The sequence below is a fragment of the Meriones unguiculatus genome, chromosome 21, assembly GCF_030254825.1.
Source record: "Meriones unguiculatus strain TT.TT164.6M chromosome 21, Bangor_MerUng_6.1, whole genome shotgun sequence".
Taxonomy (NCBI): Eukaryota; Metazoa; Chordata; class Mammalia; order Rodentia; family Muridae; genus Meriones; species Meriones unguiculatus.
The window spans coordinates 19,951,021-19,978,645 of NC_083368.1; the positions used below are offsets into that span (position 1 = coordinate 19,951,021).

The following is a 27,625-nucleotide window of genomic DNA, read 5'->3' on the forward strand; positions in this document are numbered from 1 at the left end:
CTTTTAGTTTTGAAAAAGCTGCTGCATTCTTACTTTGGGTTACCTGGGGTACCCCATTGAGAGAAGTCTTTGAATGGGGTAGGTAATTATTAGATAACCAGTAACTCAAAGATCAGTGTGAACCTCCCCTGAACTGTAGGGCCATGGTACACAGCGGATGTGAGGCTAATACTCACCGTATAGACTTTCTTTGTTCTCACTTCTGCATGGCAGGTTTTCCATCTACATGTTTATAGAGCTTGCTTGTTCTTTCACTGTATTCTGTTTTCCTTTGTACTCCTCCTTTATAACTTTTAAACTTTCTTTTTCTTTCAGTTAGTCATATCAAGTACTTTTATTATAATCATCATTAAGTGATATTTTATAGCATATTATTGAAATTTATTTTAAGCATTTTTCATAGAGAAATTAGTTACTTTACCTATGGTTGCTTAAAAACATCATCAATCCATCATAGTTATCTTGTCATCTTTCATCCATTTTTTTCCCTCACTTTTTAAAGTTTATTTTAGTTTACGCTTTAACACAAAGCATACTTTTCAAGAAACTGCTGCTGGATGGTGGTGGTGCATGCTTTTAATCCTAGCACTCAGGAGGCAGAGGCAGAGGCAGAGGCAGGCAGGCAGATCTCTGAGTTTGAAACAAGCTTGGTCTACAGAGTGAATTCCAGGACAGTCACGGCTATACAAAGAAACCCTGTCCTGAAAAACCAAAAAGAATAACAACATAACAATACCAAAGTCCGGTCTGTACTCAGTTCTTTGATGGTACAGAAATCAAATACTAACAACATCAAAAAATTAAAAATATTACTTAGTAGTTTCTTTCTTTTTTTGTTTTCAAGTTTGTTGTAGAGCCCACTTAATTATTTTGACAACTTAACAAGATTATGTTACCATTGTGGTTAGAAAGAAAGATGACAAATGATGAATACATTGACTCACAGCTCTAGCAGGGTGGGTCGGTGAACAGTCTGAGCATAATTGTTTTTCTGCTGTTTGAAGCAGAACATTTTGAAGCTAAATATATGAACAAATAGGTAGATGTTAATATAGTATGCATTTCAAATGCTTAAGAGGGAGACTTTTTTTTCTTCCCCTAGTCTCATTGTAGCTTTTAATTTATTAGTACATTGTAAAGATTCTTACAGGGAGAATAAGAGAACATTTTTTTTTTAAAATTATCAACCTGTTCCATCTGTTGGCTTACAAGTCAACTTTTAATCTTTTCTTTAGAGATTATAATATAATTACATTATTTCCCCCTTCTCTTTCCCACCCTCACCCACATATACCTCCTTGCAGTATTTTCAGTATGTATTTGAAGATATATTTTGAAAGTAATTAATTTATGTAATTATTTGTTTCTAGTGTACATTGCCATGGGGAACACTATCTAGTCTAAAATTAGAGAGTCGGAAAGATAGTGATGATGGTCCCATCATGTGGGTGCGTCCAGGAGAACAAATGATCCCTGTGGCTGATATGCCAAAGTCACCCTTCAAAAGGAAAAGGTTTGTTGTACACATTTTTATTAGTGAGGATGGCTTGGTATGTATGTATGTATGTGTGTGTCTATTGTAGAAGAAAAAAAATTACAGGATAAGTGGAACAAAATTCCCCACATAGGCCACATGCTAATATACTTGATTATGAAATATCACAGTAAATGGGACATGAGAAATAAGCATATGAGAGTAAATTACAGATAGGTGTGGAAAGATGTCAGACAGAGAAATAAATTGTTTTGGAATAAATTTAACAAGTGTTCAGAACTTGTACTAAGAACTAACCCACTCTGTGGGAGGACATGAAATAACACAAAGAGAAACAGAAATTCCACTGTGTTCCAGATTGGAGAAGAATGATAGTCCTTTTGATGGGCTTTTATTTCAATTGGACTTGTACTCCTAACACTGTAGAGAATGAATTTGAAGTTTCTATAGTAAGTTTAACATTACAAAAGAAACACTGGCTCAAAAAGCAACGTGTTCTTTGTATATTAGACAGTGCTTAACACAGAAACTCATGACTGGCCAGAGTGTAGTGACTAAGGGTCAGTGGAGTGCTCGGCTTTAAATGGGACAGTAATAACACCCCTTTACAAGGAGTTGGAAGATGGGGAGGAAGCATTGTAAGAACCAGAGATCAGAGAGGAGCCCGAGGAAGGAGTGGCTTCTGGAAATACAAGAGTGCTGCATTCATGACCCAGAACAACTGTGGTTGCCCATCGACGACCAGCACAAGATCAAACCAGTTAATATTCTAGTGTGGAGGGGCAGGGAGTCATCAGCCTTGACTTCTAACTGAAGAACTGTTGACAGCCGATGGCTTCTGCGGGGGGGAGAGTCCAGTTTTGTTTTGTTTTGTTTTTTTAAGGTTGTGGTTCCTGGCAGCACAAAGTGGATTTTGTTATTAAAAATGAAGACATAAAGTTGGGAAGAGGCGGGAACATGGGGGTAGATCTGGAAGGAGTAGGAGATGAATATGATCAAAATACATTTTATATGTGTGTGACATTCTCAGAGTTACTTAAGAAATATTTTTAAGACTGTGTGTGCATGGAGAAAGAGTTAGAAAATGTACACCAAGTTAACTTGTGGTCACAGAATTGGTGGTGCTAGGGAAGATTGGGCTTTTTTCTGTAGATAAATAAAATGATCTTAATGGTTACATGGATTATTGTAAACAATAGAACAGGGTCTAGAGAGATGGCTCAGCAGCTAAGATCAGTCACTCATTACCTTTGTAGAAGACCCAGTTTCTATTCCCAGCAACAACATGGCGCTCACAGCCATCTAGTGCCAGGGGACCCTACATCCCCTTCTGACTCTGAAGGCACCAGACACACATGTGATGTACTATATATCTATATGCAGGCAAAACGTTTGTGCAAATAAAGTGAATAAATCTAAACCAAAACAAACAAGACAGGACAAGATGTCACTGAGTAAATGGTAGGTTTCTTGACTGCAGGGACTCTGTTGGGCTTGTTACGTAACGTCTATTGCTTGATAAATAATGGCTTCAATGAGTAAATTTCTAACTTGGTAACAACTGTAACATTGTGTTTTCCAGAGTTTTTTTTCTTTTCTTTTCTTTTCTTTTCTTTTCTTTTCTTTTCTTTTCTTTTCTTTTCTTTTCTTTTCTTTTCTTTTCTTTCTATTTTTTTTTTTTTTAAGACAAAAGTTTCTGTTTGTTTTTCAAAATAGGATTTCTCTGTGTGTAGCCTTGGCTATCCTGGAACTCGCTTTGTAGATCCAAGTTGGTCTTGAATTCCGAGATCCATCTGCCTCTGCCTCCCAAGTGCTGGGATCAAAGGCGTGCACCACCACTGCCTGGCTACTTTAGAAATTTTAAATTATGTGTTTATGTTTGGGTACATGTCTGTGTGTGGATATATGCACGGGCCTGTGTAGGACAGAGCATGCAGCACTACTCCCTGCTTGTTTTGGGATCATAAACAAGTTTAATCAGAAAGTCCACTGCCAGAATAATGTAGACACAAAACTTTTAGATGTAAATTTACAAGGGTCCACTAGTTCCTAGAGGAATTCCTATGTACTTCATGATGCTTTCATGGCATGTTCTGTCCAACTAATAACTGTTCTGCATGCTGTATGTGTATTGAGGGATTTGAATGTGGTGTCAGCTCAGAGTCTGTTAGCCTTCTGTAGGACGCAACAGCATGATCTAACTTTCTGACACAGGTAGAATATTAATCACAGAGCAAAAAAGAATGTACAGCCTGGTAAGCTGAGTACAGGGATGCACAAAGAGCAGCAGGCAGGAGAGGGGAGAGTTAGAGCTGGTGAATGACTCACAGGAGGATCAATAAGGAGAGGGGCAAGTTGTGAGGGGAATCTGGAGTAGCAACAACAAACAACAGAGGAGGAAAATGATCGCTTCTGGCCGGACTTGGTTTCCCTTCTTCCCTATTCTGTAGACTAACTGGAGATACCTCTGCAGTGTGTGAGGATAGTGGGTAGCAGGCTCTGTTTATAAATTCTAGAAGGTGCCGAGTGGACAAGAGAGCCAGTGCATGATGGCTGTCTTGCAAAGTTACAGGCTGCCTTTCTGCCTAACTTTTGTAGAGTCACTGACTATGTTTTTGTTGTTGTTAACTCCCCTACTCACCTTGTTTTGGTCCTTTTCTTGCTAATTTATTTTCTCTTTCTTTGAAATCTTAAGAGTAAGCAGCCTCATCTGTGTCACTGTAGTCTTCTTTACTAGTCTCAATATCTATATACTGGCCTAAAACGTGTCACAATTCATTTAAAAGTTATGTTTAAGTATGTATTACATTAAAAGTTATGTTTAAGTATGTATTACATTAAATAAGTGCACAGTCCTGTTCAAAGGACCTGCCACTTGTGTGAAAGGTATTTCCCAGAATAGGGAACTGATATGTGTATTTTTTCTTTGCCTTTATTCATTTTAAAAATCAAACCTCTCCTTTTGTCTGAAATTATGATTATGAAGTGTCTGATAAGTAAGCAAGCCTCAGTATTTAAATGCATATTACTTCTTAAAACAGAACTACCAATGAAATAAAAAACCTTCAGTATCTACCTCGAACCAGTGAGCCCCGGGAGATGCTGTTTGAAGACAGGACGAGAGCCCATGCAGATCACATAGGACAAGGCTTTGAGCGACAGACTACAGCAGCTGTTGGCGTGCTGAAGGCTGTGCACTGTGGACAGTGGTATGTAGAACTCCTGATGTTTAAAAAGATTTAGTTATTATTTCATGTGCATGAATATCTCACCTGAATACCACATGTGCGCAGTTCCCGCTGAGGCTAGAAGGCATCTGATGCTCTGGAGCTGGGCAGCAGACAGTTGTGAGCTGTCAAATGTGGGTGCTGGGGATTGACCAGCCAGTGCTCTTAACTGCTGAGCTGTGGCTCCAGGTCCCACTATTGCTTTTTTGTTGGTGATGGTTGTACTAGGGCTTGAACCCAGGTTTCTGCACACACTGTCATTTATTATTTTTTCTTTGCTTTTTTAAAAATTGAATTAAATGTAATTATTTTTGAGGATATTACTATGTATGGCTGGCCTGGACCTCACTATGTAGATCAGGGTACCCTCCAATTCACAGAGATCTGCCTCCCTCTGCCTCCTGAGTGCTGGGATTAAATGTGTACACCACCATGCCTGGTTTCTTAAATTGCTTTTAAAAATTGTAGCTTAGAGCTGGAGAGATGGCTCAGTGGTTAAGAGCATTGTCTGTCCTTCCAAAGGTTCTGAGTTCAATTCCCAGCAACCATATGGTGGCTCACAACCACCTACCCTGGAGTCTGATGCTCTCTTCTGGCGTACACGGTACCCCTCATAGAAAGCACTCATATGTAAAATAAATAAATGCAATTGTAGTTTTTTAAGGATTTGTGAAAAGTATAACTTGAAATTTCTAGATGAGGAAATGTTCTTTTTAAGGACGACTAATGCAGGCTGACTGTTCATTGAAGAGAAATTGTAGCCCTGCTTTATACAGTAACACCAAGTAGAGTACAGTGCGTTTGTCACTGCGTCTGCTCAGCCGAGAACTGCCTCGCAGCAATTAGCCCGAGTGCTCGGAGCAGGCTGGCTACTTTAAGCCCACTGCTGCTCTTTAATCTCTTCATACTAAAGAAGGGAGAAGAGTGATTGTAAGAACCCTGTGCCAGTTACTTCCTGTGTGTATAGAGTTCCCATGCTAGTTATATGGGGTAAGAGTCTGTTAGGCTCATTTTGCAGTTCATAGTGCAGCAGACCTATTGCTTTTAGCCATGTTTCATCACTGTTTTCTGATACTAAGCGACACTAAGGAAGCTTCTTTTCCCCCTCTGCTTTATGTTCCATTTTTTTTTTCATTTATTTATTAATTTAATCACTTCACAGCCTGATCCCAGTCCCACCCGCATGCCCTCTTCCCCATTTTCTCTCCCTCCTTCTTAAAGAAGGGAGGCCCCCAAGGGGTATCAACCCACCCTAGCACCCTAGTCCCAGCAGGACTAAGTGCATCCGCTCCCACTGAGGCCTGAGAAGGCAGCCCAGCTAGGGGAAAGGGATCCAGAGTCAGGCAACAGAGTCAGAGACAGCCCTACTCCTGTTGTTAGGGGACCACATGGTGACCCAGCTGCACCATCTGCTATACATGTGTGGAGGGGTAGACCAGTCCATGCTCTGTGGTTGGTTCTTCAGTCTCTGAGCCCCTATTGGCCCAGGTTAGTTTACTGTGTAGGTCTTCTTGTGTTGTCCCTGACCGCTCCAGCTCCCTCAATCCTTCTGCCTACTCTTCCACAGAACTCCCCAAGTTGTCCTATTTTCTAGCTGTGGGTCTCTGCATCTGTTTTCATCAGCTATAGGATAAAGCCTCTCAAAACAGTTATGCTAGGCGTCCTGTCTGCAAGCATAGCAGAGTTTTATTTGACTTTATTATGGACTTAGAGAATGAAACATTAATGGAAGATTTTATTATTGCCCTCCTTCTTTACAGGCCTGATCAACCCCGAATAACCAAAGATGTAATTTGTTTTCATGCAGAAGATTTCTTAGAAGTAGTTCAACGAATGCAACTAGATTTACATGAGCCTCCACTGTCACAGGTAAAACTTAAATAATTACCATTTTTCATTCGATTTTGTTGTGCAAGAGACTTACCTGCATTCTTGTTTCTGTTTTTTAGTGTGTCCAGTGGGTTGATGATGCAAAACTTAATCAGCTGAGGAGAGAAGGCATTCGCTATGCCAGGATTCAGCTATATGATAATGACATTTATTTTATTCCAAGGAATGTTGTCCATCAGTTCAAGACAGTTTCCGCTGTGTGCAGTCTGGCATGGCATGTTCGACTTAAATTATATCACGAAGAGGAGGATACTTGTCACAGTACAGTTACTCACGAAAAAGACATAATATCATCAGGTCCCATGTCATCAGTTTTTGGAGCTCACACTGAGAACGTGATTTGTGCTGTGAACCAAACCTCATCAGACTCTGTGTTTCCAGACAAACTTCATTCTAAAAATGAATTACCACAAATTAAACATGAACCTATTGCATCTATAAGAATCAAGGAAGAACCTGTGAAAGTTAATATATCTGAAAAGACTAGGACACCAAATAATACAGAAGGCAAGAATGTTAAGGCAAAGTTGGATCATGTTCAGTTTTCGGATTTTCAGATTGATACGGATTCTAAATTTGAAAACACCAACAAAGACATAAAGGAAGAAGTGTGTCCTGGAAGTGTCACTAATATTGTTGATACAAGCCAACGTAGTTCTGTATATTCAAATCAAGATAAGAGTGATGACAATTTGTGCTAAATTTGTACATTGCATTTAAAATTCCTTTTAAAAATAATTCGTAATAATGATTCGCGAAATCTGAAAGCAAGTGTAGGAACTGCTCTCAAGTCTGTTACAAATATAGTTTATGTAGCTTTGTACCATTCCTCAGTGCCTGTCCGTAACTGTGAAGGATCCAGCACCCAGGGCCAGATGCACTGTAAACATTGCAGGTTTAAACACAAAGGAGTCTCCAGAAAGTCATTTGAGTTGGGAGTTTTAGGTTTTAGAATAGAGCTGACAAAAATCACATAAATATATATTTTTTGTAATATGAGCCAGAATTCTTTTTTTTGACAATTTAAGGTTTTTCCATAGAGCTTATTTATACCAACTTTTTTTTCCATTATGTGTCAGCACTGTAGTGTAAATAGCTTAAAAAATCTTTTTAGTGTGATTTATATTGAAATGTGAGCCATTTAATAAAGGTTCATAATAATAAATGCTTTCTGTTGAGTTTGCGAAAACACTGACAGTTCAGTTTAATTGTTAATTAATATATACATGTGGGAGGTAATGGAGGGAAAATGTACATGTTCAAATCTCGTAAATATTTAAATTTTCCATACTGTACAAGCATTCAAAAAACCAGGATTCAGTTGAAAGCATATACATATATTTTGTGTGTGTGTTTGTGTGTATATACACACGTGTGCTTGGGATTGTATATATGTATATTGTTTTGCACAATTTCTTAAATTGGTGAATATATAAAAATTCTTAGTACTACTTCCTGGAATACATTCTAAAGTATTTATGTTCAATAATAAGGAAATAATTAATAGTTTTCAAAGTTGGGAGAAACTATGTCGATGGTTTTTACCCTTGTAATTAATGAAGTTAATGTGGCCAGATTCCTTCGTCCTAGTGGAATTTTCCTTGTTATGTAAGTAAAAAGATTAGAACATTTTCTAATAAGCACCAGTATGTTTAATAATAGCTGAGTAAAAAACTGATATACAGAAAATTTAATTATGAGTAACGAAAAGTATTCTTCTACATTTTTCCATATCACAAACAATTTTAAAATAAGGGCAATGACAGTGACTTGGCTGCCGCACAGATGTAACTAACAAGACACTGTCAGCTTATCTTTCTCAGGACCCTTCCCCAGTCTGCAAGGCAAATGTAAGGTGTACGTCCTCCTGTAAGGACGCTCTAGGAAGTTCACTGTGTAGGGAACAGGCTGGCCAGTGTCTGCAAGGTGAGTAAAGAAATGTGCACCTGTGGACTTCAGCACAGTTGCAGCCTGCTTCACTTCCATCATTAAAAGTTAAAGTATCTGATGTGTGTGGACGGAAGGAGCTCTCATCATCGTGCACGTTTTGTTCGTTGTCTTATCCTGGGCCCTGCCTTGATGATGACTTGCAGTTGTCTCTCCCTGCCTTGCCTTTTGGGAGAACACTATTTCCATTTCAGTGGGTTCCATTTTCACCTCAGTTTTGGTGAGCTATCAAAGCTCATGCTTCTAAGTTGGTGAGAAACTACTTAGGAAAATATGTTTTACCAGAACTGATAAAAATAAACATCAGCAACAGTGAGGGTCTTGTCTCCTGATTTAGAAGATAGGCAAATAAAATAGGAAATCTTGGTGGCTTCCAGGAGGAACTCAGGCGTTTTGCTCTGGCAGAAGTTTCATGGAAACAGAGAAGTTAAAAATCATGACAGTGTAAATAGAGGTTTTGTTTTCTATGTAACAAGCTGTTGTTCACTGTACTTAACTTTATCTGCTTTAAGCTAAATTTAGGGTTCTTCACCATATTAAGATGAGAAACAAAAAATTCTTGACAAACAAGTATTGAAAAATAGGAAGGGATATTGTTAGAGTTTAGTTTTTAAATTGACGGTGATACATTTATCACAGTATGTTTGACTTCCAGTCACATATATGTAGACACACTGAGGTCATACTGTAAGAAAATGCTGTTAGGGTGTCTCCAAAGTATATGAGCCTTAAGTTTTAACTTAAAGGAAGGCATATCTGAAACAGCATAGCTATTGTTTTTAGGTATAGTTTTATGTAACCCATAGTTGCACAGCTCTCCATAAAGATGTAGTTGCTCTGTCAGATGCACACATCTCTGTGAAGGTGAGGTATGTGTGAACCACCAGGCTCAGATTCCAAGATAAAGCCTTACAGACTTGAATCATGCTTATGCCCCTGGTCTTACGGGTTATTTTTAAAAATCCTCTTCAGATGCCATCTGGAAACTTGTTGACTACCTTTGTTACACAAATTCCTATTTTAATATTACATAGTAATGATTTTCTAGTTAGTACACTCCCATTCCTCTCCATGTGAATATAACAGTTTTGTTTTTATTTCCAGTATCTTGGACCAGAACAATAAAACACTCAAGATATAGTTTTAATAAGGTCATATGCTATATAAAGTTAATGTCATATAAGTTATGAAGTGATATATAGACCTTTACATAAAAACTTAGATACCTCAGTGGTATTTGAAATATATATATATATATACATATATATATATGCCTTCTTTCCCTCTTTTTTTCAAATTTTATTTATATCCTCTTAGCTGTCTAAGTAGTATATATCCCATACTCAGGTTAGCTATCAAAAGAATTAAACACTTTGATATTTAGTTGCAAATTTACTTAAAGCCATATATTGATTATCTTCCTTATGAGAAACTGTTGACCTTAATGATCAGGTTGGTTTAGCACAACACTGTGTATTGTATGTATGTGTGCATTTCTGTATAGGTGTGTTTGAAATATGTTTGTCTCCGAAATGGGAGGGATAGCAAATTGAGGATAGGAAAGATTTTTAGGTTAAATGTTTAAGGAATTTAATTAATGCACTCAAGAACTTTTTTCTAGATTCAGTTCTATGGCAGGTAAAGGGTTTTTTTTTTTTTGTAAATAATAAATTAGCATTGTTTGGTAAACTTGCTTTCAGCTTTTTTTGGTGGGGGTGGTAGGGAGGGACAGTTTATTGATATGTAAAGCGATTATTTATATTTAGCCAAGGTACAGATTTGTTTTTGGCATTTGAGAGGCTATTTTCCTTGTCTTCCACCTTTCAATAAATACTAAGATTGATAACCACAATCTTACCTGTTTTGTAATTATTTTCTTGAATTTGACATATTTTAGTCTCAGACTCCTTGAAAGTTCCTATTTCTGTCTGTATCCACTGTCTTTTGAAACAGCAAGGACCAAGGTGCAGGTGGGCGTAGTCATATATTTTAGCTTGTCTTTCTAGCTTGTCTAGGACTTTACACCCAATTAAAGAATATGACGAAGCTGAGAGAAATACATAGGCAAGTAAAATTTATGTTAACTAGATATTGTAAGCAAAATGTATTAGTTTCTTTTAAGAACGCTTTACTTTATGTACATGGGCTTTTGCCTGCAGTGTACCTGTGCATCTCTTGTATCTCTGTCTATCTCTTGTGTACAATGATCAGAGAAGTCAGAAAAGGGCTTTGGATCCCCTAGGACAGAGGTTCTCAACCGTAATGCTGCAACTAACCCTTTAATATAGTTGGTCACCTCATGTTGTGGTGACCCTAACTATAATATCTTCTGTTGCTACTTCATGACTAATTTTGCTATTGTTAGGGGTCAAAATGTAAACATATTTTCTGATGGTTTTGGGAGACCCCCATGAAAGAGTCATTTTATCCCCTAAAGGTTGTTGGTGTGACCCACTAGGACTAGAATTATAGTCAGTTGTGAGCTGCTATGTAGGTGCAGCAAATTAAATCCTCTGGAAAAGCAACAGTTGCTCTTCGCCATGGAGCCATTTCTCCAGTCACTTGTGTGTTTCTTCACTATGATCTGCCTCCAATTATTGTGAAAATATAAGAGCTGTGATCCCAAAATTAACTTGGACAGTTTTGTCCCTGTCCTCACAGAATGTTGAAATTATGTTTAACTTGAGACAAATTATTATGTGAAACATCTCATCTGTTGTCTTTAGAAACATCCTTTTTCTTGAGTTGGACTTTTATAAATTCTTGAAAATGTATGCCTAAATTTCCTTATCTTTCCTCATTTCACTGTACATTTTCTTTAATCCTCACTATTTTATTTTTTAATTTATTCACTTTACATCCCCATCATAGGCCCCTCCCTTCTTCCCCCTTATCTCCCTCCCCTAGTCCTCAGAAAGGGGGAGCCCTGCTTCTTCTGTATTAACTCCAGCCTATAATGTCTCACTCTTAATCCCTCAGCAGAGATGGTATTCCCAAAGGTTTTGCCATTTACTGCCGGTTCAATCGTGACACTTGGTGCTTTCGTTTAACCCTGCAGCACTGAGCATTTTGTTCTTACGGCTCTAGATCTGTTCTGTGTGGCAGTGGTGGTGGGCTTCCAGTGTTTGGGTAGGCTTTGTTTTAGTCTTCAAGCTCCATTCCTCAGGTTATCTCTGGCTGCAGGACTTTCAGGTGGCCAGGTTTTTACTTAAATTTTAATCATCAGGTGGCTAGATCTAGTTTGTGTGCCCCCTTCTTACCGCAGGCATCAGCTGCTCCTTTTCTCCCTTTTCTAGGGGCACCTCCACCTACATTGTCATCTCTCAGGACACCAACTTTTGTTTTCCCACCTACCTAATGAGATGACTGCAGGAGTGTTTTTAGTTCATATAGCGTGGTAGCCATAGCGGGTGGACGTCCCACGTGGACGCTTTCAGCAGCCTGAAAATTTCTGGGGCGCCCTAGTCCTCTGCCTTCACAATCCCAGGCTATTCTGTTTTTACCCAGATAAACCATTTTTAAAGAGGATTTTAATTTTTCTCTTTAGAGATATTCCATGGTGGTTCTTCTTCTAAAGGTAACAGCCATACAGTTGAGTATGGCAGTGAAGAGCTTTTATGATATATTCCTTCTACCCAGCCTCAAATATTACAATATTTTCCATCTGATGTCAGTTTCCAGCCTCACCAAATATATAGTGTAGAGGCATTTCAAGGTATTCCTGGAGGACTAGTTCTGAGACCTGTTTTGTGTACCTAGATCTTCAGATGTTATGTAGATAATCTACATAAATATTTGTCTCTAACCTCTGTACATACCTTAGACCACGTCTAGGCTATTTATAATAGTTAATGTAAACACCATGTAAAATTTCTTTTCAGGGATAGTAAGTCTATGTTCAGAGCAGATGCGTGCAGTTTTCCCGTTTCTTTTCAGTCTAGACTTGGTTGGATCTGTGGGTAGGGAACTCCTGTGGCCATGGAGAGCTGACTATTCTTGCCATGCCCTTCATGTACTTTGCTGAGGAACTATCTGGAGCACAGCACAGTGAAATGCACTCCTTTAGAATGCCACCTCTGTACTGACGTTGCCTCTCTAAGCTTGTGCAGAGCAATCTTACTTGTGCCTTCAGAGCACAGATTTGGCATACGTATTAGTAATGTATGTTGGGCTCTTGTTAAACCACAAACAAAAAGTCTTGTTTTTCTCTCTCACAACATCTCACATAGTATACTTTGTATTCAATAAATGTTTGAGGAAACAGAGGAACAAGTGATGCAGGTTTTTGTAATTTAAAAACTTAATTCCTGTATATAATTCCAGGATTTCCATGGAAAAGTTGAGGAAATTGCATAAGCCCTGCAGAGAAACCCAAGTTTGTGCTCTGTAGAACATTTAAAGCAGGAACTGAAATGTAGGACCCTGTTTTGAAGAAAGGAGCTCATGTGTTAAGCTTGTGAGACAGTCATTGCCCCCCCAACCTTTGCAGCTAGTTCCTCTGAGAATACTGAAAATCATTACAGATTAAGGCTCCTCCCCTCGTCCTTTTGAGACAGGGTCTCATTAGGTAGCCGTGGCATACGTAATTGCTTTGCTATGTGACTAGGCTGGCATGAACCTCAGACGTCCTCCACCCACCCATCCCGTCCGCCTCCAACCACAGGGTCTCTCTGCGTAGCACTGCCTGTCCTGGAACTCAGTATATAGTCTAGCAGACCTTAAATTCAGAGATCCACTTGCCTCTGCCTCCAGAGTGCTGCGATTAAAATGGGTGCACTGTCACTGCCTGGTGGGGATTAGATTTTTAACTGCATCTAATGATTAAAATAGCATCATATAAGCAGCACCTTAATGTAATCTGCGGGAAAATTAAACTAGTTTTAAGTCTTAATTATGACAACTGCGCACTTTTTTCTTTTTTGCCAGTACCCATTCTGTCTCAGGAGTTGGGCATGCACATGAAAGTGAAAGTTTTCGTCAATCCTGTAAAGCCACTTCACTGAGATATTGGGTACACATTTGAAGAACTATAGCTGCGGCTTAAAACAAGTATGTTAAAGGAAATGGCCTTTTACAACCCTGAGAAACTGGCCTCACTATTTCTCACCTCTGCACTTAGAAGGCAATACCACTTTGTTGATTGTTGAAAGTTAAATGAGAGAACATGACAGATGTTTTAGCACATTGCTTGGCTTACAGACAAACTGGGTCACACTAATGCCTTTCAATTTCCTTTATGTTTGGCTCCAGTTTGGGGCAAGGGATGGGCATATGGAAGAAGAAAGGTAGGTCGAGGTGAAGGTTTGGCAGTGCATGGACATTTCAAAAGTCATGCCACAGACTGCCTAATGACAGTGGATGTGATTACATAGATGATAGGTAGTGGTAGAAAACTGCCGTAACATACAATATGACTAACAAATACAGGACAAACAAACAAAATAACTAGTGTAAGAGCTCAGGAAAAAAATGTTACAAAGCTAGTGTTTGATGAAGTACATTTTCTTTTAAACTTTACCCTTCTGTCACCAGTGTCCCACTCTTCTGTACATCAGAAACCATGACTTTATTCATTTGCCTTGGGTGTAGTTTTTCCATTATGAGTTGGCATTCCTCTCTGTCCTGCCCACCACAGACACTGCAATTTTGTGCTTATTCTGTGAATAACAAACCAATATTAAATTCCTTTGGTAGTTTGTTGGTGCTAAAGGGATTGACCATTTCATTCAATAAAGAGAAATGCCTGTTTTTCTTAGGGATGTGCCTGCCCTCTTATGGACGAAAATGTACTTTTCTTTCCCTATTAGCTCTGTTTATTAACATTAATTCTACTTATTTGCTGAACTGTAAAAGAGTGAAGTGGAAAATAGGCCAAATTTTTAAGGCTGGTAAACTTAACAGTAAGCAGTCCAACCTTTTGACACTGTAATCTGCCCCTGTCACTGACAAACGTGTTAGAATGTGTTCATAGCTACCCTGGGACACTGTGTGACCTGAGTTAAAGATGCTCACGCCTATTCCAAGCTCATACCTCTCCTTGGCACTTGAGAACCCTCCATTAGGGGCTGTTCTTGTTTCATAGAGCTAGCGAGGGGAAAGAGATGTTCACAGATTACAACTTGCTAACACTTCATGAAGTTGTTTGCTTAGTGATTGCTCTTAGAAATAACAAAAATTTTGCTCAGACTAAAGTGCTAACCATAAGTTATAGATCTATCATGTCTATCATAACTTGAGAAATATGGCCTCAGTAATATGGCTCTAATGTTTGTTACCTCTATTTTATTAGTAAATATTTCTGTATTATAAAGGAAGTCGCTATAAAAAGGAACACAGAAAGGCATTTTTCGTGTAATATTATTTCTTCCCACCTGTAAGCATTATTTCTTTTTAATGGTTTTCATGACTTAATATTGAAATTCTTATTGAGGCATATGTTAATTTATTGTGCTGTCTTAAGTATGTCATGCAAGAGAAAAATTCTACACTGAGAACCATTCGAAGGCCACTAAAATTGTTTTATCCTCATGTGTAAGCAGGTGGGTTATTGTGTTGCCTTTGCATACATTTCTTAGCTTTCTTTCCCTTTCTTGTTCAAATAGTTCTGGGAAAGGACTTACTACCTTTTTTTTCCTCTTGAAGAGTTTATAGTTAGGACATTGCTTAAACAATTTTATCTGAACTAAATGATTCTCTGGCTTATTACAAGAACTTTATTTGCATTTACTTAATCATATATTCCAGAGATGAGTTTGGATCTCTCAATTAAACTTGGAGTTATCTCATCAGGCCTGGAATCCAAATAATATCTTTATGACTGCTATTTTTAGATACTCAAATACTACATGGCCAGTTACATGACAGGGAGATGCTTGTAACTAGATTTTATTTGGTCAACTCTTCAGTGTCAAAAGTCTAATATAACTTAAGCTGTTTTGTGGTGTGTGGTTGTTTTTGTTATCTATATTTAAAAGGAAGAAATTTATTAACATAATTTTCTGGGAGCCTTGGAAGATGACTCAATGGATTCATGCTTGCTGCTGAGTTATTACCCAAGTTTGGATACCCAACATCTACGGAAAAGCTAGACATTTGTGTGGTGGACACAGTAGGTATTGGCTGCAGGGGACTTGCTGGCCAACCAGTTTCTCCAACTGGCATACTCCCGGTTTGTTAAGAGATCATGTCTCAAAAACTGGCGACAGTTTTTGATTACAGCACTTGGGAGGCAGAGGCAGGTGGATCTCTATGAGGCAAGCCTGGTCTACAAAGCTAGTTCTAGGACAGCCAAAGGCCACACAAAGAAACCCTGTAAAAAACAGAAACAACCTATGGGCAGCAACTTAGGAATACAGGTGTTGACCTCTGGCTCCAATAAACATGCATAAACACCTGCACACACCAGCATCCACGACACACAGGGTTCTCTATCAGTAGTGAGAAAACAATCATCTGTGTTGAGACTTAAGATAGGGTCTCTGTAGGCAGGCTGACCTCAAGCTCAAAATTCTGCACCTCTCTCTGAGGATGCATCAGCACACTCTCTGTCCATTTTAGAGCCTTTAAAACAGCAAAATGGCCATTTGAGTTTGCTGTCAGAGCTACAAAGGACAAAATCTCATAAGGACTAGAGTGAGCTGAATGGGTCAGAGCTGATAATGCTCCTTCAGAGGACCTGAAGCAAGCATCTATACACTGCAGCTCCAGGAAATCTGACATCTCTGGCTCTGCAAGCACCTGCATTTTCCTGTACATGCCCACTCGTGCACACACACAATTAAAAAAAAAATCTGAGAAAATTTAAAGTACTTGTAGGTTGAGCAGTTCTGAGCACTTGCCGCTCTTACAGAGAGGCCCAGGTTTGACTCTAGTACTCAGGTAGTGTCAGCCTCCCCACCCTAGTTCTGGGGGCTCTGGGGCTCTTGGGCTCTCGTCTGGTCTCCATGAGCTGCCGCACACAAAGTGCACGTGAACTCATGCAAGTACACACAAAAGGAAAACAAAAGAATTCTTTATTTTTACGTTTTGAAATGCTTCAGATCCAAATTTTTCCGAAGTATTGCTACCTGGATCTTACTGGTATTGCTGAAGTACCCTGTTGTGGTAGCCACATAAAAATCTGAACACCTTCAGAGTGAACGAGGCACTACGTCAGAGACTCCCAGGACAAATGGGCACAACTGTTCCTGACAGAATGGAAAAGTTCCCCTAACTTCAGTAATAGGCAGCTCTCTGATCCTAAGCAGTAGGAATAGTCTAAAGTAAGTCTATCCTATGTAAAAATGCCAAACTAAGACTCTGAGTGGGAACTGAGGTGGCATCCTTTAAAACATTTCCATACAAGTTTTTTCTTCCATAATTTACAAGCATAAATATTTGTTATACAGAACTACAGTCCAGTAAACTCACACACAGTTATGTAACGAAAGGCTTTGTATTTACATCAAGTCCTGACCACATACAAGTTAAGAGGCATGTGGAAAAATAAGGTCAGAAACAAGCTTTATTTATACAGGGAAAATAAAGACACCAATAACTCAAATACTGAATAATTGAGCTTTGGGTTGGCTACAAGTTCATGCCTCACCAATCCTGTTTTATAGTATTTTGAGACTACACTGGTATTTTCCCTCAGTTCTCTGTGATTCTTGAAACTTCCAATGAATCAGAATGCTGAATAGCTTGTTGAACAGCAACAGAAATGAGACAATGTACTCGGAAGTCAGTCTCTCACAAAAAAGACATTATATCCAAGTTCTGTCAAAGCGCCAGCCAATAAGGCCCATAAAGGAATGAAGACGTAGGAAAGATTCATGGTAGTAAACTGTTCCAGTTTAGCACACAGTGCGAGGCAGAAGGCTAACTTGAGTAACATTGCAATGAGGTACCAGGCTTTCTTTTTAATATTATGCGATCCATGCCGGGGGTCAAAGCCAGACTTACACCGTCCAGCCATTTTCACAATCAGCATGACGAGAAGGATAGTGTCAAATATCCAGACGGGAATAAATATGAGGAACCAGTTCCAAGGGGCCTTCTCATCCAGTTTCAACACCAACATGATCAGGAAGAGTAATGTGAAAAGCCAGGTAAGGAGTACTCTCTGAGCCAAGGACATTCTCATTTAAACAGTTTAGAGAGGCAGTTTCAGGGATGAAGTAAGGGAGATACACCCTAGAAAAGAAAAAAAGGTCAGGATTTGATAGCAGAAATCACTGATTCCTAGTAAAGTTGGCTGCCTCCCACTTCTCAGACTTCCTAATTTGGAAAACAGTCTAGCATTTAAAACCTCTTGAAGCAATCGCCAACCACCATTTCTGTATGTCTGCATGCATCTGAATTGTGTTTATGCATGTGGGCACAAGAGCAGGTGTCCTCAGATGCACAGTTCCCAGCAGTTCTGAGCCTCCCAAGAGTGGGTGCTGGGAACTGCCCTCCATTCCTTGGCAGCAGCAGACTGGTGCTCTTAACTGCGAAGTAATCTTTGCAGGCAGCACTGCCACCATTTCTTGTAGTCCATGACTACAATGCTCTCAGATGTTTAGTGCAGACCGAGCAGGAACTTCCTTCAAGAGCAGTTGGTTCCTTCTGAGTGCTATCCAGGGCATGGGTTTATCCCACCTAGGCATGTTCTCAAGCTCTATGCATACTTGCAAACCTGGAGTTCTTCATTTAATTTCAGGAGCTGCTAAAATAAAGCACTTGAGGGCAAAGCAGTGGAAACTGGTTTTTTGAGACATGGTTTCTCTGTGTAGCTCTGGCTGTCCTGGAACTCACTCTTTAGACCAGGCTGGCCTCAAACTCAAAGAGATCCACCTGCCTCTGCCTCCTGAATGATAGGCTTAAAGGAAAGGCGTGAGCCGCCAAGGCCTGGAGCATCATGAGGTTTGTAAAGATGGAGTGGCTAATATAAACTTAGAACATCAGGACTGCAAAGGTGTTCCTGGGCTAAATAACAGAGAAACAATTGGTAATTACACATTCATATAATCCTTGTTTCTTTTAAGTATTTTCTTGCTAAAGCACACCACTTAAAAAACTAAGCATTTTGTCATCACTTACTGTTTAATTATCCTATGACTAGCAGGTAACATTTGTATCATTGTTTTCTCGTCTATTTTAAAATAGATTCATTTTTTATTTTTATGCGTATGTATGCCTGCATGTATGTGCCATATGTACAACTGTCCATGGAGCCCAGAGGAAAATGTCAAATGCTAAGATTCTGAATGTGAACATGATCTGGCATCCCTGCCTGCTGTCCTTGCTGCTAGAATTACAGGTAGTGAGAACTGAACTCAGGTCCTCTGAAAGAACAGCAAGCTTTTTAAAGCACTGAGCCTCCTCTCCTTTACCTGATCCTCACTTTTGCCTGTTACTCTAGGTTATCTTTACCCCCTGTCAGAATATTTTCAATTTCTCAAATTTTTTTCAATGCTAACATCAGCAAGATAATTCTTAAAAACTTCCCCTTTCAATTGAGAACACATTAACTTACATCTTAGCTTAAGGTATAAATATGTATTATATCTAATCTTCACATATGGATTTACAATTCAAGATTTTTTTTAAAGATTTATTTATTTATTATGTTCACAATGTTCTGCAAACCCAAACACCAGAAGACGGCACCAGATCAAGAGATGGTTGTGAGCCACCATGTGGTTGCTGGGAATTGAACTTAGGACCTCTAGGAAGAGCAGCCAGTGCTCCCTAACTTCTGAGCCATCTCTCCAGTCCCCAAGATTTTTTTTAATTGAAACTAAGATATACTTCTGACCATTAGCTATCCTGAGAAATCAGAAGCCGAACAGAAATCAGAAACACACAGCTGAGTAAGTAGTTAAAAGAAGGTAAGGAAATGGAAATAGCCGAGTAACATTTTAGTCCTTTGAGCCATGTGAAAGTGAAATATAGGAATAAGATTATAAGAGGAAAAAAAAAAAAAAACCCAAAAAATCAAGTAAAGTGGTCATAATTATTAAAAAAAAAAAAAGATTATGAGAGGAATAAGTAGAACATTTAGTTCTCTCCATCCACTATATAGGTCCTGAACTCAGGTACATCGGCCTTGGTGAAAGTGCATTTGCCTGCTGAACCGTCTTACCATCCCAAGAACAAATATTTAGGAAAGTAGACTCCAAGATAAAGCCCAGGGGAAAGTAAGCCACAGGCAAACAACAGATTGAAGATGAGCACACACTAGTGGGGAAGGGAAAGATCAGAAACTGTAGAGGTAGACAAAAGATAAGGGATGCAAGAAGAAACAGGAAAAGCTGAAGACCTGGACAGAGAGACCAACTGCCCTAGGCCAGTGTGCTCAACTGTACTTGATATACTCTGCACATCTCTAGGATGGCCATCTTGGAAAAAGTACACTTTGTTGGAGTTCAGTAGTTAGAGTTGGATGTCCTAGGGCCTTTCTTCTTAGACTATCTATTTGCATTTTGTTTAGTTTGCAAATCTTTGGATTGCAGGATTTTGGCTTTTAGGAAGGCTTTCTTTCCTTTGGAGACAGAGTCTCACTACGTAGCTCCGGCTTGCCTAGAACTTTGCCTATATAGACCAGACTGGCCTTGAACTAAAAAAAGCTAGCTGACCCACTCTGCTAAGACTACAGGCAGGCAGGTGGGCAGGCCGGTGGGGGTGTGGTGGGGATATATGATTATTAGAACTGCTCTCATCGGGCTAAGTCCCGGAAGGCAATTTTCTTTACAGGTCCTTCCTTGCTGGAAGCCTTATATAGTGGAATGAGTTTAAATTTGGAAACAGAGGTAGAGAAGTGTGCATAATTAACTATGTTTTTAATCCTGTGAATTGTTTGCTCAGTTCCAACCTCTGATTTGGTCAACTTAAAGAAACTTTACTAAGTTTTGTGAACATTTAGTCCCTTATAACATAACTTTCCTATATGCTACAGGATAATACAAACTTCACTTTTATTTTCTTCCTTCGGTGACAAAGTACCAAGTACCACTGCATTGTCTGCAACGACCACAGACATTTTAGGACAAGAGGTGAAAGAATGCTTACGACCTAAGCTTATTGTGGTTACACGTTTCTAATTGTGGGTGGCAACAAAACTCAATTGTAGGGAAATATTTTCAACAAGGGAGAAGACGACCTCACTGATAGTTAACTGACGTTTAAATGATTGCATACACTTAACTACAGTGGTGATGTGAGATTCCAATTTTACAAAAACATCTTCATTGCTTTAACAGAATTTTGGCTTTTTTTTTTTTCCACCACTTTCTCTCTAAGGATAAGATTTGCTCAACAGACATTTCCCACTCTAGGTGGCTATTTCTCGTACACGGAACGTAGTTTTTTTTTTTTTTTTTTTTTTGGTCAGTACGGTTCCGGATCCTTTGTTGAAACCGTCAGGGTTGCTTCCCACCTGGAAATCTGCAGGCCTCTCCTACCGTCAGCATCTAGCGGCCTGGGTGACAAACTCGTCCAAGGTCCTTCCCGGGCCATTCCGTTTCTCTTCTTCTGCTACCGTCAACACTCTCGTAAAGGAACTCTCCTTACCCAGAGACAGCTCTGCTTAACGAGCTCGCAATTTCGTCTAAACTTAAGTGGCCTCGATGCCTGCCCTGGCTGCCTCGAGGGCTCCTGTGCCCCGGAACGTCAGGATGCTGCTAGACTACCTTCGTGGGCAAAGGCCCACGGAGCCCTCGCCGCGCTCTCCTGACCTTCCGCACCCACGGCGGACCTTAACGCGGGTTTCGCAAGATGCGCCCTCGCGGGGCCGCAGCGTGATGGAGTGAGGGTCACCCAGGCACCCGGCTGCCCGCGGCACCGGGAGTGCAAGGGCCGAGCTCCGGACTCACCTGGTACCGCGGCCGGCGGGAGAGCCGAGACGGCGGCGGAGGTCGGGAAATGCGCCAGTTTGGATCCTAGCCCTCTCCCACGCTTTTCCCCCCATTAAATTCTTAGTTCCTCACATGATAACTAAGGAGAAGAATCAGTTCCGCCTCTCCAAACCGTCGCAGCGGAGGTCCTCCGCACCTCAGGGCTCCGCCTACATCCGGGGCTGTTCCCGCCTTCCTCGGCCTATCCGGGAGAGCGAAGCGGACGCCGATTGGCGGTCATAGGCCCCCTTCTCCTTGGTCATTGGTCCATCTGGCCGCCAGTAACCGACCGTCCTCCTTTCTGGTTCGACAAGAGAGTGGCAATAAACACGCCCACGGGGCCCGCCCCTTAGTCCTATAGGTCGGCAGACAAGTCAGTTTTCGTCTCTCGCCGGCGTCGACCCCGCCCCTCTCGCCCCGCTCGCCCCGCCTCCGAGCCTTGCCGGCCGCGGCGCAGACTCCGTGCAGAGCGGAGGCGGAGCGAGGGGCGGGGCGGGCCGGGAGGCGGAGCGCGGTGCCGGCGGCGCGAGGGTGGAGGCAGCGCGCCGCCGGCGGCGGGGCTGTAGCTCTTCGGGCTCCGGCGGCGGCGCTACCCCTTCGAGTGTCTGCGCGTCCCCTGGCCGCTTCCGAGCGGCGCGGCTACGGTAAGCGCCGCGGCTCCACGCTCGGCGGGCCGTGCGGAGGTCGCCGCGCCCTGACACGGTCCCGGGGCTGCGCGGAGACCGGGCGGGCGGAGCGGCGGGCGGGGTGGGGGCGCGGGCTGCGGGGTCGCCGCGGCGCCCCTCGGCACGGGCACCCGCGGGCCCCGCTCGGCCGCGGCCCCCTCCGTCGCCGGGGCGCGGCGGCTGCGGCCCGGCGCTCGGCGCGGCGTCGGCGCCCGGCCTCCCGCCGCAGGGCTGTGCGCTCCGCGGGCGTGGGGTCGCGCGCTCCGCGGAGGGCGCGCGGGGGTGGCGGGTGGCCCGGGCCGGGCCCGCGCGGGGTCCGCTAGCGGTCGGTGGCGCGGCGCCCGCAGCCCCGGCGCCCCGGGCTCGGCCGATCCTACGGCGCCCGCGGAGGGGCGGCTGCCCGAGTCCTGGGCGCGCGGGCCTGGCGGGCTGTGGCAGGTCTGCAAACAATGCCGCGCTCCTTGGGCATGCTTCTTCACCTTGTTGCTGCCTCGTGTTGACAGCCAGCGTTCCGGTATTGTTCGGCGATTGTGCTTTCTAACCCCCTGCCGCCGTGCGAAAGTTCAGGGCTGATTTTGTTATCCGTTTTATTTTTATCCTGACATGACCGGCGGGGGGGGGGGGCACACACTGCGGGAGCGTGTGCGACCGGGAGAGTACAATATGGAACAATGTATTGATCGCCGTGAGGGCTTGACATGCTTGGGTACTGATGAAACCAGGTATGCAGTGGTTTTGTCGGAGGCAGATGTTGCTTACTTTGTTGTTACTTTATGTGTGTAATTTTTTTTTTTTATTGCTTTCATCAAACCTTTCTAAGCGTTTCTTGCCGTTTTTTTCCTCTGGGTGTTTGATTATAAACTTAGGTTTGACTTTGCTGGGTGCTTTTGTAAATCCTTTTTCCAAAACTGGACCTCTACATGCACTTTAGCTCAAGTCTTAACTTGAGCTGGGTGTGCAGGCTATAGATTAAAAGAGAAAGGAACGGGCATTCCTGTGAGTTATGGCTCAGACTCAAGACGCCATAGGAAAGAAATCTCGAGGTCTGGGTAGATGGAGCCGTGTCTGGGACCAGAAAACGACAAGGTGGTTCCAGGAATTTTTTTATTTTTATTTTTCCCCCTTCGGAAGTTTGGAAATAGCCTGCCTCTGGCACAGGGACGCTATTGAACGCGTTAGACAGTGCCAGTGTAGCTGTTAGGTGGGGAGGCTTCTGATTTTTTTCTTACCCGATACTGTAGTAGAGCATGAAAATGTATTCATTTCAAGGGCAGTCAACAGTGTGGGCACTCAGTAAATATTTTAAAGGCCAAGTTGGCACGGAACAAGTTGATCCTAAAAACAAAGATGACCCTGAACAAGTTTTAAGTGGGAACTTTTTTGGCCAGTCCATTTTACCTATAATTGTATGTATAATATGCATTTGTAATGCATATGGCTTCACTGAGAAAATATGTTAATATGTTGAAAAAAATGATGATCAGAAATTAGTTGGACTGTTTTTGTATTATCTCATTTAATCCAGTGAGTAATTATTATTTTCTAGTTGACAACTAAGATTTAGTTAACCAACGGTTCAAGATTTCAGTGGCAGACAGTTGGTGGATTCACTTATAACCAATTTGATTACAAGGACTACATTTCCAGGCGTTCTGCTTTGCCACTGCAGTGCAGCCGGCTTAGACTTGGTGGAAAGAGGCGAATAATAGAGAGCAGTGTTGCGAAATGATAAGCCGATTCCAAGTTCTCATTGTTGTAACACTTGCAGGTCACTGTGTAATAGGCAGTGTTGAGTGTAGCTGAAAACATAGGGATGGAGTCCGTCACTTTCACTGTTCTTAGCAGTCAGCCCTTTAAGAGGAGAGAGATTTAAACAGAGGACAGTACCTTATAACATTGTGGCAGAATATGTGGAATCTGGCTGACTTGATGAAGAGTTGAAAGAATGGACCCCAGAACCAGGTGTGGTAGGGCACACCTTTAATTCTGTCTAGCATTTGAGAGGAGAGGTGGGTGGGGGGTGGGGGTGGTGGTGTATCTGACTTGTAGGACAGCCAAGTTTTACACATGGCGAGACTTTTTCTCAGCAACCATAAAAAGCAACCCAAAGGAGCTGGAGAGGCAGATGGCTCAGGGGTTAAGAGCACTAGCTGCTCTTCCAGAGGCCCCAGATTCAATTCCCAGTGCTCAGATGGCCCCTCACACCTGTCTAGATCTGACACCCTCACACAGACATGCATGCCGGCAAAACACCAGTGCACATAAAAACAAACTATTGTCAGCGGAGGTTGAATACCTGTTCTTTTCTACTGTGAAGGTGATGCCAGCATCGGTTTTTTTATTTGTTTAGCAGAGAAGATAGGACTTCTAAGTGGATAGATGAAACTAAGTGGATACTAAATAAAACACATAAGCATCAACATATGATAAGCGCTGAACAAAGAAGAGCACATACTTTTTATTTTATTTTTTTCAGAGAATGAGGTCCAGGGAGGAGCTGCCTCAGAGCGTTGGTGGCTTAAAAGTAGTTTCCATAAATATTGCATACAGGAGAATGCAATCTTAGAACAGGAGTGTGGATGGAGAGAATGGGAATTGTAGCTTTATGTATAATTGCTTGTGAATACCAACAATAAATGCTGATTTGCATGGGATGTATCCGGTCAGTGTGCTTATATATACTTTTGAAGGTTGGAAATTGCAAACTTAGATACTAAACCATCGTAGTTACTTTTTTGTTGCTGTGATAAAACACTATGAACAAAGCAACGTATAAAAGAAAGCACTTAATTTGGGGCTCATGGTTCTGTAGGTTAAGAGTCTATGACCATCAGTGGGTGGGGAGCCTGGCATCAGGCAGCCAGGCAGGGCCATGAAATAGTAGCTGAGAACTTCCGTCTTGAGTGTGAAGCAGGAAGAGAGGGACAGAGACAGAGAAAATGGAAATGAATGGGCTTTCACCCCTCCAGTGACACAACTCCTCCAACAAGGCCACACCCCCTAATTTTTCTGAAACAGTGTCTCACTAGGGGGCCAAACATTCAAATATACCACATACAGTCTGTCTGTTGTTACAGTGTTACCTAACATTTAGCCTTCAGCACTTATTTTCCAAGTGCCTATTCAGGGTATTTTTAAACATGTCTGGTTAGTCAGGCATTCCATCCTTTCATGGAGATTTTCCATTCTAAGCTATAAATGATGACCAACAAAACCCTGCTAGAGGTGTTTGCACTTACTTTATGGACTGTATTTTGGCAATCTTTATATAGGAATCTTAAAGTGGCTTTTGTTGTCCCTAATCTCTTTACCTAGTTAGAAACTCCTTTATTGGTTTTCTATCTTTTTTTCTTTTTCTTTTTTTTTTTTTTCTAAGTGGTTCTCATTATGTAGCCTTGGCTGGTTGGAACTCTCTATATAGACCACTGGCTTTGAACTCAGATTCTGCTTCCTTTTCCTGGGATTAAATGTGTGTGCCAGCACAGCCAGCCTACTCTTCTAAAACTAGCTTGATATAGGTTTTAAATTGTGACTGCGCTTGAAACTGAGAGAAAGGTCCCATGCTTTTATTTCTCTGGGTAGCATGGAACTATAAATACATTGGGTTTATAAAACTGAATCATCACTTGGTCACCAGAGGTCTATGACTAAGATGAAAATATGACATTTAGGACAGCTGCATTTTCAGTTCAGGTTGTTAGTGCCATACAAATGGCTAGAAAAAAATTATAGGGCTTAGTTTGCAAATGAAAATGCTGACTACTTCCTAGAGCAGGTAGTTTTTATGAGCACTTGACAAGAAAGTAAATACGCTGGATTGACTTCTGAGTAGTGAACATGAACTGGGGCAGGAAATGGCTGTGGCTGGAGAGCTACCTGATAATAATCATAACATGATTAAATTTGACATTTAATGAGAGGAAGTAAAAGAATGCAGCTTTCTGGACGTAGAAACAGTAGAAGGACTGTTAGGAGTTTATTTGCAGAAAATTTGAAGAGTTGATAACTCTTAATAAAACCTCAAGTAAAATATTAATAAAACATTAAATATAGGATCTGAAACAATAGGATAGCAGAAATTTATGGAAGATATTTGAAAGTTATGCACACGAGACTTTCAGTCTTCCACAGACTTAAATTTTAGGTGTGAATTCTGCCATTCACCGATTTGACAACTTTGGGCCACTGAACCTCTTTGAAGTTTGGTATAGTCATAAAATAGAGATGCCTGTCTTGTTTAACTCTAAAAATTTTAGGTGAGGTGTTAGATGCCCTGACACAGTGCTGGCGTATAGGACTTACTCAGTAGCTGATTGCTGGCTTTTTTTTTTTTTTTTTTTTTTTTTACCATATTGAACTCTAAGAAACATCTGGATGCGGTGGCACACAGTTCTAATCCCAGCACTCGGGAGACAGAAGCTGGCAGATCTCCGTGAGCTTGGGGCCAGCTTGGTTTATGGAGTGAGTTCCGGGCCAGCCAGGGCTACATAGTGAGGCGATCCTGACTCAAAAACTAAACGAAACAAAGTAAAAACAAAAAGCAAATAGAAAGCCCCAGATAAAGGTAACAAAAATCAAAACATGGCAGACAGGGAAACAACTCAAGAAGCAGCGCTCTAAGTCATTCACGGGCAGAGGTCAGTAAAGCCCTACTGCAGGCGCAGTCCGTACATAGAGAGCAAATTTCATATTTTCAGTTGTTTCCCTGGACACAGAATGAGTTCAGACTCATTTTAGTATAGAATTGATAGGATTTTTCCTATTCTTAATGTCAAAAACATAAAATCTCTGAAATTGAGTCCCAGCAATGTGAATAAAGGGTATAGATAAAGGGATTTGTTTTCCCTTAAATCTCCATCTTATTCCTAAAATATTTTTTCCGTTTGTGTGTGATGTGTCTGTTGGTGTGTACTTTTTCATCTATTTATTCAGGTTTCTTACATCTGAACCTCCATGCTCCACCCAGTCCCTTCTGATCTCCCAACATCAGGTAGGAGGGGGAGGTTACTGGGGAGAGGGGGTTAATTCTCTTCAGCGGCTTCATGCTGGTTAGGGTCCTTGGGTTCCTTGGGAAGCCCAGTCTTTGTTTCAGGATATTTCCAGCTTCTTCTCCTCAAACTGCAACAACAGCAACCAGGAGCAGCCTGGGGGAGTGCTCCCCAATCTCTTTCCTGGCCCTGGCATTTATTCCCAGTGCAGAGTCCTCAGAATTAAACTGTCTGCCCCTGGCAAAGATCACGCCCTCCTCAGAGCCTGCAGGAGGCAATAGCCCACTGCTGGGGACAGTCTAAAGCAGCTCCCTATCCCACACCTGGGATTAAGACAAAAGCATGTTTATGTAGCATAACTGAGTTTGTAAGGAAACCAAAACTTCCATTCCGTATGTTTCCACGCATTTGTGGTGGGACGTGTGCGCACATGCACATGTTCTTGTGTGTAGTTAGGCCTGAAGCTGGCATTGGTGTTTTCCTCAATCACGCCATCTTCACTGCCCTTGGGGCTTACTGCTCTGGCTATCCTGGCTGGTTCCCCCCGCCCCCGCCC

The 27,625-nt window shown here is 41.5% G+C and overlaps 3 protein-coding genes across 8 annotated transcripts in view; 2 read left to right on the forward strand and 1 right to left on the reverse strand.

Annotated features, from left to right (window-relative positions):
- The window catches only part of Rsbn1l (round spermatid basic protein 1 like), a 53,092-nt gene extending 42,681 nt beyond the window's left edge, over positions 1 to 10,411 (forward strand). The window contains exons 5-8 of the mRNA XM_021650494.2: positions 1,371 to 1,513; positions 4,537 to 4,704; positions 6,483 to 6,591; positions 6,672 to 10,411. Coding sequence (XP_021506169.1) covers positions 1,371 to 1,513; positions 4,537 to 4,704; positions 6,483 to 6,591; positions 6,672 to 7,313 — 1,062 coding nt within the window. The 3' untranslated portion in view covers positions 7,314 to 10,411. The remainder of the gene's footprint in view (positions 1 to 1,370; positions 1,514 to 4,536; positions 4,705 to 6,482; positions 6,592 to 6,671) is intronic.
- Positions 10,412 to 17,044: 6,633 nt separating this feature from the next.
- Tmem60 (transmembrane protein 60) lies at positions 17,045 to 21,598 on the reverse strand. Of its 3 annotated transcripts, none has more exons than XM_021650487.1 (2): positions 21,396 to 21,598; positions 17,045 to 17,733 (listed from the first exon to the last, which is right to left on the reverse strand). In XM_021650487.1, exon 2 carries the CDS (start codon positions 17,681 to 17,683, stop codon positions 17,282 to 17,284), a length of 402 nt encoding a protein of 133 aa, XP_021506162.1. In that variant the 5' UTR covers positions 17,684 to 17,733; positions 21,396 to 21,598; the 3' UTR covers positions 17,045 to 17,281. The 3 variants fall into 3 exon arrangements, with proteins under 3 accessions (XP_021506162.1, XP_021506163.1, XP_021506164.1); XM_021650488.2 differs by having other exon boundaries at positions 21,510 to 21,597; XM_021650489.2 differs by lacking the exon at positions 21,396 to 21,598 and adding an exon at positions 20,960 to 21,377.
- A 310-nt stretch (positions 21,599 to 21,908) lies between these two features.
- Positions 21,909 to 27,625, forward strand: part of Phtf2 (putative homeodomain transcription factor 2) — a 127,523-nt gene continuing 121,806 nt past the window's right edge. For 3 of the 4 annotated variants that reach the window (XM_060374031.1, XM_060374032.1, XM_060374033.1), the window contains exon 1: positions 21,915 to 22,060. The gene's annotated coding sequence lies outside the window, so the exon portion shown is untranslated. Of the gene's footprint in view, positions 22,061 to 27,625 lie in introns of all 4 variants that reach the window. The other variant, XM_060374030.1, reaches the window with a different exon arrangement.

Excerpts from the sequence above, each read along its gene's own strand:
- Tmem60 (XM_021650487.1), bottom strand. The coding sequence starts at position 17,683 with ATGAGAATGTCCTTGGCTCAGAGAGTACTCCTTACCTGGCTTTTCACA.